The sequence below is a fragment of the Phalacrocorax carbo genome, chromosome 6, assembly GCF_963921805.1.
Source record: "Phalacrocorax carbo chromosome 6, bPhaCar2.1, whole genome shotgun sequence".
Classification (NCBI taxonomy): domain Eukaryota; kingdom Metazoa; phylum Chordata; class Aves; order Suliformes; family Phalacrocoracidae; genus Phalacrocorax; species Phalacrocorax carbo.
Window position 1 is genome coordinate 14,412,114 of NC_087518.1, and position 15,404 is coordinate 14,427,517.

A 15,404-nucleotide genomic window follows, 5' to 3' on the forward strand; every position below is an offset into this window, starting at 1 on the left:
GGCAGCAGTGACAACAAGCAACAGGAGATCAGCAAGGTGGAAGAAGAGAGCTGAGAAATTTAAACAGGGAAAACCCACTCACTGAGACCAAGCCCGTAACAGTTTTTTGGATGTTGCCTTGCAGTGCACAGTTACAAGTCGTGATCATTCAGTGTGAAAAGGCCTTTATCACTACCAGCCACAACATCCTGCTACGGCACAGTGTATTCTCCTCCTGGAATCCTAGGGAAGACTTAGTTCTGTCCTGGACTTCCAGCAGGCCAGCTGTGTGGCCAGGGGCAGTATGCCTGTAAGCAGACCTTTGCATTACAAGCAGAGCAGAATGATTTTGTACGGAGACACAAGCCCAACTTTTGTGTCATTAGCAATGCACCCAGTCAGACACCCACAACACCAGCACATGAAGCTGCCGAGTGCAGGAGCAGCACCCTCCCTGCCCATCCTCTACCCTCCCATCCTCTACCCTCCCCCCCTTTCTTGGAAAACCACTGCAGGTTTACCAGTAACGTCTCACCTGCTTTATTAGAGACAGAACTGTTAGCAATTTGCTTCAGGGTATTTGCGGTGTGAACTAATTAGGATTTCAACTCAGTGCTTCAATTATATAATAAAAAAGGTATCCTTGTTGTCGCTACTCATTACATAATCCAAAGATTGTGTCACACAGGTTACGAAGGAGTGTGCTGGTTTAACTCAAGCCTCTGTATGCTCCTAAAATTTTGGGAAGCTGTCAATGGCCAAGCAGAAAACCAGGTAACCAGCTGTGAGAGAGGATGGCAGCTTTCACGAGCTGAGCACAAATGCAGGAGAATCTCCCGCTGAATGGTGATTTATCACGTTAGTGAAGAGATTCACTTGGTCTCACCATCTCCTCCCCTCTTTAGGAGGGCCTACAACACTACAGCATCACCTGTCTGTCCTCATGTGTCCCAGCTGCTTGGGAGAGGGTTCTCCACTTACGTACCTCACATCCTCCTGACCAGAGCAGTGCAGGGCTGGTCCTACCTCAGTCCACTGCTAGGACATCTTTTTGGATGAGCATTTTAATGTGTACTCGTTTTAATGATCTCTGTATTCAGCCTCTTATCACTAATCTGCTTCCTCCAGTCCTTCATATGCAAGCCTTAGGACTCCACTGAGCATCAAGCTCCTAATGGACTTGGATGAGATCAATCCATTAACAAGCTCTTCAGTCCAACCCATGTAACTACACTGCCCACTGCCTCAATGCACTCTCAGCACCATTCTCAGCCCTCCCACAACCCGGGTCAGGTCTCTGCTTATTAAACACCTTGGGCAGCTACTTCTACCTGCAACCTCACCATATGGTCATTTCCACGAATCTTCTGGAGAGCCCATAAGCAGAAGGATGTTTCAGTATTTCTAGAAATGGCACTTTGCATTATCTTGCTGCTTCAAATAGTTCCTTCCCCCCAGCCCAGCAGAACTGCTGCAGGGATTTTGTTCCTCCTGAGCAGCCCAAAAACATTTTGGGAACCTCTCACACTGATAGTGCTTAGAGGTTGTCCTGTCTGCCATGCAAACCCAGCTGCCGTCCTGCCAAACTCTTCTATTTCTTCCTTGCCCCCTTCCCATGCCTCCCTCCCCACGACTATACCAGCATTGCGGCAGATCACCAGTGCCATGGGTATACACATCTACCAGCAGCCTCCCTCTAGATGAGCCCATATCCTCTTTCAGTAAACCATATAGCAGGTTTTTACACACATTTCAGGGGGAATTCCCCCCTCCTCTGGGGCAGCACACAGTTCCCACTGCAGCACCATCTATAAAAAACAAGTGGCTAATGCTGCTCTCCCACACAGACTTCAAGGCACCTTGGCAGCCGCTAAACCAGATTAAACATGGTGCAAGAGAGATGCCTTACTTCAGCTGAACCAAGCTCCCCAGGGACACAGCCATATCACAGGGCAGGTCAGATCTGCAGGGAGGCAATGCCTGCCGTGCACAGACCTGTGGGGTGTCACAGGGAGAGAAGAGCACTTAGCTTTCAACCACCATGTTAGCTATGCTTCAGTAAGGTCTCTGCAGCCTTCTCCTTCCAGGTGTCCCAGCCATCTGCAGCCCAATGCATGTTTGCTTCACAGATGTACTCAGCAGTGGCTCTCTGGATCAGTGTGGCCCATTTACAGCTGCACTGAGATGGCTGTGCATGAAGACTCTGGCACAGACCTTCATAAAGGTTCCTCAAGCAATTAGCGAGCAAAGGACTTGCCTAAGCAGTAATTGATTCCTCCCTGCCTCTGGATTCACATTTGCAATATTTCACTAAGGAGGAGACCTATGTAGGCATGCTAACAGCCCGGTCAAAGAAGTCAGCCTTGAAAGCACTTACCCTGCTGACCTTCCCATTGTCCCAGGTGAGCAGAGAGACAAAACTCCCACAGGGAAAAGCCAAGCCCCAGAGAAGAATTTGTCTCTTGTCAAAAGCAGAGCTGAATCAATTAATGAATGGGAACTGCATGTGAGAGGCAGCCTGTGTGGATTCAGGGGAAGCAGAGGGAGACTGGCTACGTTAGCCACAAGGTTTGTCAGCGCGCATTGCAGCCTGTCGGTGGCAATGACAGGCAGCCACCAGGCAGTGGTGATGGGCAGCTGGGAGCAGGTCACAGCCCAGCACTACAGGGGGAAACCCCTTCCAGAAATACATTACCTCCCACACCAATTTCCTAACTTGTTCCTTTGTCTCCAATACATCCAAGAACAGTTCGACCCCACCCAGCAGCCTGGGCTGATCTGTAAGACTGAACTGGATTAGACCTCCGTCATCAGCTTTCAAGTTAAATTTAAAGGCAACCAACCAGAGATGTGTCTGAATCACAACTGGAACACAGCAATGCTAATTTAATAAAAAGCAGATAAGATATTTCTAAGCGCTCCCTCTCAAGCTAGCTAGGTAGCTAGCTTGTGTATTAGGCAATTTTTCTTGCCTCAGTTTAATAAATGCTCAAACTGACCTTCCTAGACAAGACATTTTTGGTGCTACCCCCTCCCCTCAGACAGGTGATAATTCAGAGCTGAAGGCAATCACATATCACCAATATGTACTAATATAGACGTCCGAAAACTAGGCAGCATCTATATTATCTTTAGTTATCTCCAAGTTTCAAATGAGTTTCCACGAAAGCCAGCTCTAGTTATACGGTCATTGCAGCAATGCCTTTGAAAAGAGGTTTTGTTTCCCTTTGTGCATCTTGCCCAGTCACCATGCCCCTTACCAGGAACTGGCTCAAGGACAAGAAGAGGGGCCATTTCCAAGGCCAGGCCAAATCCTGACATGGGGAAACCAACTCAGCACCTTTGCTCCTACAGCTCAGGCTTGCCCAAGTACTACAGTACCCCTGAAGCTTCCTTCCTAAAGTGTGAGCACCTCAGCACCCTCCTTGTCTTTGCTATTCCCCCAGCGCAGCCTTAAGTTACCTCTCTAAAAGCAGAAGCATGATGCTGTCCCAGCAGAAGCATCTTCTGTTCTCTTGAAAACATGTGCCTAGGCAGACTCCACACTGGAGCAGCAGCAAGGTAAATAAGAGGGAAGTGACAACGCAAGTCAACCTTCAGAAGGCACTGGGAATAGGAGCGAGGTAATGGATTCTGGAATTGATTTTGTAAACTGGTGATCTGACTTCAAATTAAGACTGTAATAGGAATAGAAAGGATATAACTAAAGAACATGATACAAAAGATTGAAACATATATCTACTATGACCAGACCAAAGCTTTTAAATCAAAGCTGATCTCTCACTCTGTTTTAGGGGGTGGAAGAAATACCTTGAAAAATGTGCATAAGAAAAACTGACCATGTATTTGCATGGATTGGGGTATAGAGGGATTTCAGAAGTTATAAATTAAAGAAGAAAAAGCCCTTGACCTAGAATTGGCAACTCAGCAACAATTCCACACAGAAACCCCTGAGACTGTGCAACAACTTGGTATAATGAGCAACACAAAGTCAACAATAATAATTTGTACCATTAAACTACGCCCGTGAAGCTATGGCAGTACAGCCACCCTACAACTATACGTGACTGCCCTTTTAACTGTTAGAGCCGGTTGTCTACACCAGGTGAACAACCTCATCTGGGACCAGGCACCCACATATTAGCAGAGCTACATAGTCTGTGTGGGACATTCAGGAAAAATGCACACCACAATCACAAAACCTACACCTGAGCACTGTGCAAGTCCAGTCTCTCCTGGAGAACAGTCCAACCCAGCCTCTCCTTCTGAAAGCAGTAACACTCAAGATAGGTAACGATGAGGTATTATGAGACAGGACAGGACCTTTGTGTGTGTCTCCATACTGTACCGGGCATTTTTAAGTGCCATGAATGTCCTAGAGGACAGATACCTTATCCACTACAGGTCGATCCATACTTACCCCTGCACCAGCATCAGAATTTCTTCCCATCTTTTTCACACTGGTCTGCAGCAATGGCCATAAAATTGAGGTTTTCAAATCCCTTCTGCAGAAACCTGGCACTAAATGACTTCTGTGGAATTAAGCTTATTGTTTCCTGAGAACAGGTATTAAAGATAAAAATAATATTCTAATCTCATCCAAGGTCCAAGCAACAGAAAACTGCACTTCTTAGGGTGCAAGTCAGAGACAGAACATTTGCTTGAAACAGCTAAATTTTTCTTGCTGATTCTAGATTGCATGTTGGCACAGTATTGTTACTGAAGGAGGAAGCAATTAACTGTTGAATTATGGCCACAAACTGAGAGTTGATGATTGCTATAGGACCTTCTATTCAGCACAGACAGGTAACCAGATTACGATTTGATCTAAAATTTGAATGCTGTTCGTTTTCCATATTCAAATGCTTCTAAACAGTTCATTATAATCTTGCCATAAGCAATGGAACTCCAATCTTAGATGATTATATGAAAAGTACTCCTCGGGGCTGTATTCAGCAAATGGGAGCTGAAATAGCTGAAATGTTATTATCCCTCTAAAGCAGGGGACTGCCCAGGTGTACTTCACCATTTCAATGACTGCTGCAAGAAGCATCCTTTTACTTCCCTCCTTGTGTATCTGCAGCAGAGGAAGGAAGAATATACAATTGTTTTGGCATAAGTTTGTTTTTTTAAAGCAGGGCTGAGGCATGTGTTATGGAATAATAGAGGTTTGCATCCAAGGAAAGTTAGTTTTCATCACTTTGATGAAAGACCAGGCCAGACATATAGAAGTTTTGGGTGCTCCATCATCAAAAGAGACAAGAATCCATGCATATTTATAGTATGCATAGACATGCTGAACCTACACAAAGGACATGCAGAACTGTAGGAGAAAACAAGTTTACACAATGCATTATTTTATAAAGGGTCTCTATAAAGAAGTACTTACTATGAAGGCTTCATTTTCCTCAGCTTCTATTTGTCATGTTCATAACTGAAAACACCTCTTTAAAAAGTCACTATTAATTTCTTTCTCTGATTCTGTGCTGCCACAATGGTTTTCTGTGAGCCTTCACAATCAGTGGTCAACAATGTCAGAGATTACTCAGCATGCCTCAAGTCCTGCTGCATCCATTCCCACCACTGCTTTGTCGCCAGTGCTGTCCCTGGGACCTGGAAGGCTGTCACCTCCCACTTGATGTGCTCCTGTGGTTCAATTCACTGACATCCATCTCACCATCCTCTCCCCAAACCGCAGTCTTATCTGAGACACTCACCCCTCCACCACAGCCTACCAGTGATTCCCAGCACCAAGGGCCCTCTCAGCTAGTTTTGCCTCTCACCCCCAGCTCCAAACTCAAGGTTATGCCGTATATCTGCAGCTCACTCAGGAAATAATCTCACCTGTTTTCCACTTTCCTGCTATCCAGTTCTTGGACCTGGTTCAAACCCCTGGTTCCCTTGGCTAGACATTTACCCCATCTAGCATCTCTCCCCTGCACTTCTCATCCCAAATGTTAGCAGTTCTCACTGAGCTTGTAACACTGGCTGCCTGATGCTAGGAGGTGGTTTGCACCAGCCCCCCAGCCCAGCCCCACACACATTACCTTACTTTCCACCACGGAGATGAGAATCTGCTCCATGATGCTGCTAGTTGCTGGAATGGATGTCTGGATGTGGCCGATGACAATGCCGATAGCCACACGGGACAGCTCGTAGCTGAGGTGGGTGTTTCTGCGCACCAGCTCGATCAGTTCGGCACCTATTGTCTTGGGCACAGATGCCGCCAGACCACTGGGTTCTGGTGGCACCGGCTCTACTACAGCCGCCTTCTTATCCTCCAGGCAGAGGGAGTTGAAGGCATCTAGGCTTGCAGGGGGTGGCGGGGCAGCTTTCTTCACCTGAGAAGTCTTCTCCCCATCCACAGTGTGGGACCTCTGGGGCCCCCCTTCAGCTGGTGGTGCTGGGGCAGCCCTCTTGGTCTGGGGAGATTTGCTGGCCCCATCCTTTGGGGAAGACCCATAACGGGAGTGCGTCAAAGAGCTGGCATCCAAATTACGTGTTATCGTGGTGTGGACACTCCGGCTCGGGACAGGGGGTGGGGTGTTGGCAGGACTGGAGGTGGCCGTTGGGAGAGCAGCCTCTGACACAGAAGAAGCAGTGTACAAGGTATCCAGGGATGTCGTGCTTATAGAGGAGGTGCTAGAAGCTGACCCAGGGATAATTTCAATAGCATCTGAAAGGGAGCAATTAAAAATGCCTTAGCAACAGCATCAAAGGAAAAAAGAAAAAAAAACCACCAAATTGCTACAGTGCAGTCCATTAAAAGGCTCATTGTGCATGCGACCAGAGCAGTTTAACTCCTCTTCCTGCCTCACTTATCTCAAAGCAAAATTGTACCAGTTCTCTCTGGAGCATTCCCACACAATCACCTCTTTAGAAAGGGGAAAACTACTCTATTGAGATGAATACCCTTCAAAGGGCTTAGTGTTTTATGCAGGGGAAGGAAGGGAGGGAGGGAGAGGACTAAGGGACAGAAGTGTCTTTTCCCCCTGGCTTAGTGAGGGCCTTTGTCTGCATTCAGGTTCTAAACCCTCACTTTTGAATGATGGTATCCACGAATTGCAAGACACTGAAGGTTTCACACACCAGCCCACGCCTCCCTCCTGCACGAACCTCACCAACTGCACACCATGGTTAGCCCCAACGGTGAAGGAAACATTTGGCTGACAACACCTCTAGTCTCTCTCTTTCAGCACCCTCCCACATTTGCTCACGAGTCCCACAGCCCTGATAGTATCCACTGCTTTCAGAAGCCTCCACGTTATCTGCCCTACTGTATTTCTCCCCTGCCTCTAGTTTTGACTAGCTCTAGCAGTGGTAGCTGTCCCACCTTCCAAGGAAAAAATCCACTACAAGCAGAGAGATGTTAAGATTTTTCTCTCCTTTAATTTGGTCTAATATATTTTTGGTAAACCTTATCCATTCATTTCTAGGGGGGAAAAATGTATGCAAGTCCCTCCCTGACTATGAAAACAGTTACTTGGGCAAACACTGGGCTACCTTTGTCTAGAGCTTCATAACAGCAGCTGATGTTGGTGCTAGAAGAGAAGGAGCACACCCCACAGGGAGCCCAACTCTCAGGGAAGGCAGTTTCTCCCACACCAAAGGAAGGACCAGTGGGACAAATATGTGAAATGCCTTTGCTGCACCTCTGCAGGCAACTCCAACCCCTCCTGTCCCAGTGGTTCTGGGAGCCCTATGCTACTCCATTCACCACTCCATCCCAAGACAAGCACAAGCTAGGCAGAAAAACAGGGTCCTTCCCTCCCACAGGTGTTCAGCATTCCTCTTTTTTCGTCCTCCTCAGAGTAGCATTCACAAAATCACAGCTCCCACCATGCTTCATTAAATCAAGATAAGGAATTGAAGGAAACTGACCTTTGTGAATTCCCACTACCACAGTGAAAAACAGCTTAATACCATCAAGTACACTGGTGCCAGCCCCAAGTTTCAATTAACTACCTGCAAATCAACGCTCTGCCCTGCTCCTCACAAGGAGACATGAGTGGGCTTGAGACAGGCTGTGTGTCACTAATAGCATGAACGTCACAGCACAGGAGAGCACTTAGGCAAGCTGACAGCAACTCAGCAGGATAACCACTGCCTCGACCAGCCCAACCACAATGAAGATTGAGAAGCTCCTGCCTTGACCCCATAGTCCTGCTCTATCCTGAAGTGCTCACAACCAGCAGCTCCCTTGCCTGTGGGTGGCATATACACGGCTGTGCCCCTGGTATTATTTCTGCTCCTGACAGACACCAGCTCCAATTTTATGGAAATCTCATCTGTGCACTGTACAACTAACAGGGAGCCAAAAGCAGACTTGGACCTGTCCTAGAAGTGCTACCAGTAACTACTCCTCATGAACTACTGCATTCTGCACTGCCAGAGAAAACTACCTCCTTTTTGCTGGTAGACTGCCACGGTGTCTGTGGGAGTAAATGACCCACAAGGATCTTAAACCAAGGTTGTGTGCTGGCCAGATTAGCCACATAAGCAGGCAGAGACTTTGCTCCTGGGAGCCCACCACACTTCCCAGTGCCACAGGCACCAGAGGACCAGAAGGATGCTGTAGCTGGCATCCATCCACAGGTGCCAGGCTGCCCAGACCCTCCTGGATCAGACAGGACACAACAGAGCACTGGCCACTAGCTCATGATTGTTAGCATTAAAACCTATAGGAATTTAAGATATAAGTATATAGGAGGATGCCCTTCTAAGCACAAACCAAAAGTGCCTGGGCACCATGACTTATATTGCCCCATGTCTGTTTCATGCCTGAGATCTAGAGAGTAGTTTGTCCTTACTTTTAATGGGAGCAGTAATCTGCGTGTTCTTGCGTTTCTCTGGAGGTGGTGGGGTGATAGGAGCAGCACGCCGGGGCTGTGGTGGGATCTATAAGGAAAGATTTCAGAGCAATCAAAGGACATTGACAATAAAGACATTCTCTGTTATGAAACCTTCTTTCTCACGTGCACGTGCATATTTGTCCTTAAATCTTTCTCATCATTCAGGAAAGTTCTCTCAGGAGGACAGATATTAATAGGCAGCTTCCTAGAAGAACAAAGCAGGACTCAAGCTTCATCCCCTCCCTGTAACAGGAAAAGCAGCCCTTGTTTAATTTCTGTGTTCAGCAGCACACAGCACACATGTCATGTAGACCTGTCAAGCATTTACTCTTCCTTTATTCCAGATGTGATCCCACACACTCACCGTGACTCCATATTACTCTCAATAGCTCCACAGAGGCTGCAAACAGAGCGCGTATATAGACACTCTTCTGGAGAGATCCATTACGCCAGCTACAAATACCCTTGCAGAAAGACAAAGCCAAGGACTGGAAACATGTAAATGCCTTTTCCATGCTTTCAGAGCTATTTCTGCTCATGCAGGGAGGGAGAAAATAGTGCCAGACCCTCTGTGCAATCCTACACTACCTATCGCATGACCTGCTGGGAAAAGCTTTTGCCAGGGAGTTGCATCAACTCTCAACATCTGGGATCTCTCCTGCAACTCTCCTCCACTAAGAGCACTGAGCCAGTGGTGTACGAACTACAGACCCAGATTCCAGCACTCATTTTCCTGTCAGATCCAGACACCGCAATCACAGACATCACTTTCACCCAGAATTATGCTAGTGCGGTGTAATGTCAGGGTTAACCTCTGATCAGTAGGATGCTGCTGAACGCCAAGCTAGGTGGGAGCACGTTGCATCAATACTCTCATCCTCACATCCTAGTGGCTCAGGGCCGCTTAGACACTTTTAGGTGTCTCTTAGGTCTTCTGCAGTTCACAGCCTGCTGCCTGAAACGCACCTCTTTTTATGGGATACTGCCATCTCTGCCTATGGCAAAACCGCCCAAGGCAGCACAGGAAGGGAAAGGAGGTGATGGCCTGAGTGTCTCGGGTAGCCCAGGTTGAAGGCAGCTGTAAATCTACCTGCCATAGTGACACCCAGACCATCACACAGTGCTAATTCCCCAGGTTTCTTTAGCCCTGGAAGAGAAGTTTTTTGTCACCTGTCAGTGCTGAACAGCCCTATAATGCCACACAGGGCACAAAGCACTGCCAATCCCCACAGCAGAAAACTGAGACAGGCCCCTGAAAGGTCTCTATTTTAAATAGCTCAGAACAAGGAGAATGAAAAATGTACTTTTTTCCCCTGAATCCAGGAAGGACAGAAACTTCCTCTGGAATGTGAGCAAAGATATTCCTGGAAATAAGACACCTTCAGGACCCACCTCAAATGTTCAAGACTCGATGCCACAAGCTGACAATATGGTGCTCACTGCCCATGTCTGGAGGCCACCAGACAAATGAAGACGCAGCAGTTTGCACAGCTTACAGAGACTTTTAAAAAGGGATCTCTCGGTCCCTTTCTCCCACCCAACACCTAATACCTCCAACCTTTTACTATGTCACACAACATGTTGCTTCTTTACAAGTGCTTTTAGCTGGTGGATTAGTACAAGATACTGCTGCAGACTCACAGGCTGAGCTCTTCTGCTCTTGTCAATCCATCCCACATTGTTCTCTGGCTAAAATGCTATATGATACTTGCATACAGCTTCAAAAATTATCTATGCCGGTCCAAAAAGAGACTGCACAGCTGAGAGGCCGAACAGGAGGGGTCTCTGCATCACATTGCTGGAAAGCCGGTCCCAAATCTAGAAAGCTCATCTGTGCTAAAAACAGTCCTCTCTGCAGTGATGGAGCTAACAGCACGAGTCAGAGCTGCTTGGCACAGCACAGTCATGATTACTAAAGCAGAGGGATTTAGCAGACAGGCAGGCTCAGAGCAGCAGCATGACATTATTTGGAGACAGCTAGGGCTGGGTCATTCTGGAGTATTTCCATAGCTTCATTAGCCCTTCCAAATCTACCGTGCAAGTTTAACACAGCTATTACAGATTAGTGCTTAAATTAATAGGCGTACAGCTAATGTTAGCTCAGAGCCCTGCCAGCCTCATTTAGACATGAAGCATCAGATTAATTTCCCCATGCTGGTGCCTGCCTGAGGGGTGAACTGCCACATGGTCAGTTGTGAGGGGTAACCGATGGCCATCCCCTCCCTCCGCCCCATCTTCCAGCCACTGCGTGGGTCCGAGTAGAGGATGTACGACATCGAAATCCCCAAGGGTAGGGGAGGAAAGGAGAGAAAACATCTGTCCAGCTGCCATGGGGAAGGTGACAGTGCAAGAGCCCTTGTAGTTCAGATTCCTCCTGTCCAGAGAGGAGGAGGGACACTACCGTGGGTCCACAGAGAATCACCTACACATGCTTTGAAAGCCTCCCTTTCCCCAGGCCTCTACAAAGGGGCTGTGAACTTCCTCAAATCCACAGATTTTAGTGGGCTTCCTCTCCGTTTCCATTTTGCTGGGACTGCTAGCAGAGGCTCTGCTCCCTGCACTACTTGAGACAAGACTGAGTCACAACACTCCCATCCCATTCCCAGCCAGGCAAGCAGAGACCACCAGCACTCCTTCACCTCCTGGGAATAATGCTAGTACAGTAGGAATTTTTAAACCAAACAAAAAAAAGCAAAACACCAAAAAAACCAAACCAACAATCCTGCACCCACCACCTCCTCTTGGCAAACTCTGCCAAGCCAGACATACTGGTCTGCAGCAAAGGCTTTTGGAGACAAGCATCACAAACCCACTGAGCATACGCAAATGCAGCAGACCATGACTAAAATTCTCTGACAGACCAACTTCCTCCCTTGGTAGCTGGTATGTAACTGCCCCAGCTTCCCAACTTATGCTAACTATGGAAGAGTTGAAGAGAGGCCTAGCACAGGTGCCATCACCAAGTACTTCAGCCAGTTCAGCCCTGGAAACAAAGCCACTGACAAGAAATTTGCACCTCAAATTTTGCTTAAGTTTTCACATGTAAACATTGAATGCACCCCAAAATCCCAAGCAGTCAAAAGCACATCCCCAAGGCCTCTGCTTCTCCAGAGTTAGTGAGAAAGTTCAGATTTCAGCAGATCTCCTGCTAGGCAGCTGCATAACCAGTGGAAGAAAGTAATGCTGCTTCCTCCATTTCATATTTTCAAAGCACACAGGAAACCCCTCAACTGAGCTGTTAAAAATCTCAGGGAGACCTTTCAGCCCTATCGACTGCATCCTCAGTGCCACCCAGGCAGAAACAGTTCTTTGTCAGCCAAGGAATCTGTCTTGCTTCTTTTTGGCAAGTGACCAAACCACAGACCAGATAAAGATAGGGAATCTGCATGGAGAATGGGCCGTAAGGTGCTCCATTTGCTTGGCCCGTAATGCACAGACTTAAATGGAGCTGCTTTGGCTGCTCAGAAGAGAAAACAAATACAAAGGAGAAAAATGGGGTTTGTAAGAATTGCTGTGTTCTGCACGAACCAGAGCTACCTTTCATCTCTGCAGAGTCATGATTCTTCAAGTGTAAAACAAGCCTCATCTGCTAGGAATGACAGTGTATCAGTACCTTATAAACACTGCCTCGACACTCTTATCCCAGATAGAAGAAGAAAAACTACAGTGCACATGTTCATCTGTAGGAGGAAAAAAAAAATCTGTGCTCATCCTTGCTTGGCACCTTTTAGCCCTAACATCCAGCTATACCTACACAGTGTAATCAGCCACATCATTCATCCCCAACAACTGCTGCATCCGTCCTGGGCTGCTACTTTGAAGCCTTGCTGGCACCGCACAGTAACCCTGGAACTGTACGCCACCAAGATAAAAAAAATCTGCTCTGAATCATATTTCCTGCCATTTACCTTTAATTCATCATGACAAGCAACAATCAGACAAAGCAGGATCTTTGGCTTTTTTTATGTTTTGAGTAGTAAAAATAGGCAGCCACAGCAGATAAAATGCTCAAGGACCCAAGATCTTGTCGTGCAGATTTAACAAGAGGGAGACAAAGCAGTACTGTGTACTCAGAGGGAGCTCTGCTCACATCAAGACTGTTTTTCAAAGTATTCTCTGGGGAGCTTGCAACTCTTAAAAAGAGACAGTCACAAATATACAGCGGATCTCACACATCACCATAAAACCACAGACCCTCAAGGATCCCAAAAAGCATCACAAATATAGATGGCAGAGGGACTGTTCCAGACTTCTTACATAGAGACAGCATCAGTTTACATTGCAGTAATCCCAGGTAAGCAGCACAAACACTTGATTTGTGATTTCAGCTGCAAAAGCATTTTATTGAACAGGACAAGCAACGTCATACCACCAAAGGAGGAACCTAGAAAGTGTCTGGCTGCTGTTACCTGATAGAGACCTTCGTCCTCCTCCTCAAACTCAGTGTTTGGAAGACTGTGATGTCGCTCGTATCCTGTCCGGCACACCCCATTGGGCTGCCGTGCCACATCCAAATGGTGATCACTGGAGGACTGCGTCATAACCATCCCCTGAGGGGTGGGAGAGTGACCTTTGCGGGACACAGTCTCCTTCCGGTGATGGATCAGTTTTCTGAAACAGAATGATGACATCAGGAACAAAGCTAAAGGAAGGGAGTGACTATGCTGCAACATCTAAATGATATTTTAAATGATTTATTGCATTTGGGCTATATATACCAGAATGGGTTACATTACTCTGAACACCAACTCATTTTCATGTTTCATTAACAAATAAGGAAGCACTTTTGGGGGAGGAAGGAAGAGGCTTTGCAAGAGCCCATGATTTATTCATCAGTTTGCTGGAGAAAATGCCTCTTCTTTGGGGGAGAGTCACTTATTGCACTGCAAGCCTCAGAAATTGCCTGCACTTTAGTATCACTGTTCAGCTGAGAATAAACCAGCATGCCTCAGCACAGAGTGTGAGGTGTCAGAGAAAACCAAAAATTCTCTCATAAGCAATTATTTGAGAACATATTAAGGACCTTGTGTCACATGCCAACAACCTCTACAGTTCCTGGATGGTAGAGAGCAGAAAATGCATCCAGAAAGGTTTTGGATTTCTCTTCCAGGTCTACAGTGCAGCTGAGAGCTTTCCCTTTACATGCATGCGGGTAGAGGGGGAAACCAAAGCACCGCTTTGCTGGACAGAGTTGATTGGAGGAGCAGCATCAGCTACCAGCTCGAACGCTGGGAAGCTCTCTGAGTGCATCAGCATTTTGCAGCACAGAGACTCAAATCAACGACAATCAGCTTGAACCCCAATAATAGAAAAGACACAAGCATCACACACTGACAATCCTCCATCCACCATCTCTCCCAGACACCCATCATACTTACTGGAGGACATCTCTCTGCTCCAGGTTGTACTTTCCCCCGTTCTTCATTGCCGCATTGTGCACAGCCTCAATGGCACGGTCAATAGACTGGAGAACCACATCTTGCTCCAGCACCTGAGAAACAACATCCCATACATTACTGCGCTGCTTCAGCTGCGGTTCTTTTGCACCAGAGCTTACGAAAGGAGAGACTGCAGTACCTAAAACCCACAGAGCAGGTGCAGCACAAGCCAAACATGTGAACAGCTCCCAGACCCAGAACCCTACCTGAGCACCATCTCACTTTTCCCTCCTTCCTCCAAATGAAACATTTGAAGCTGTGCTTCAACTCTAGTCTGCCCATTCAAGATTTACAGTTGGAAAAGAAAGTTATAGTTATAAGGAAAGTCCAGCGATTGCTACAAGACCAGGGACAGAGCTTCAGAACCATGCAGCACCCCTGAATATTCAGACCACTGCAGGGAGCTTTCAAGATCCCACTGCAACACCCAGCTTATCCCAAGCTCAATTCTTTCTGTTCTTGCTGTCCCGCTGCCATAGAGCAAACACACAGCTGTGAATGTGACAGACCTAGTCAAAATCTGGTGGCCTTCAGAGCCTATTGGCTCTGGATTTGCCTTTTTGCTCGCTTTTTCCTTGATGGTTTTTATACTTGTTTTGCAACTTGAAGTGTCTTTTCCAAATCTCCACCCAAACTGTCATAGCAACATTTATTCCTCCTGCCAGCCAGTTTAGCACTCATTACTGCAGCTGAAATAAACAGCAGCCTTGAAGCAAGAAATACCAAAGACATTTCCCAGGCTTACACAAGAGGGTGGGAGAGCTGTGGCAAAGGGGCACGGAAAGGTAAAGCAGGTTTCCACACTTGGGACATTCTCCAAGGCTTTTTTTTTTTAATCAATGGTTGACATGCTTTCAGAAGAAAAGACCGTTACAAGACTAAGGCTGAAAGCAAAGGACATGCCACCAAGCCTTTGCCCTGGATCCAGCAGACCCACAGGCCTCCTGTAAGCTGCACCATCCATTCTGTACCACCACTGGCAGCCTCAGCCTGTGCATGCAGGGGAGGAGCAGGAGAGGAGGGAATGTTTGGACTCCAGCTCTCATTGCAGCTGTTTGAACACTAAAGCCCCCTTCATCTTCGCTTGCTTTGCACCCCTCCCTGCATCAGAGCAACCATTTGAGCAACTAAGGAG

General features: G+C 47.1%; 1 protein-coding gene across 2 annotated transcripts in view; it reads right to left on the reverse strand.

Moving 5' to 3' along the window:
• NCKIPSD (NCK interacting protein with SH3 domain) overlaps positions 1-15,404 on the reverse strand; it is a 54,242-nt gene that overhangs the window by 17,691 nt on the left and 21,147 nt on the right. For both annotated transcript variants that reach the window (XM_064453792.1, XM_064453793.1), the window contains 4 exons: positions 14,210-14,322; positions 13,241-13,442; positions 8,790-8,877; positions 6,027-6,655 (listed from right to left, as the gene is read on the reverse strand). In XM_064453792.1, the coding sequence (XP_064309862.1) occupies positions 6,027-6,655; positions 8,790-8,877; positions 13,241-13,442; positions 14,210-14,322 (1,032 nt within the window). The remainder of the gene's footprint in view (positions 1-6,026; positions 6,656-8,789; positions 8,878-13,240; positions 13,443-14,209; positions 14,323-15,404) is intronic.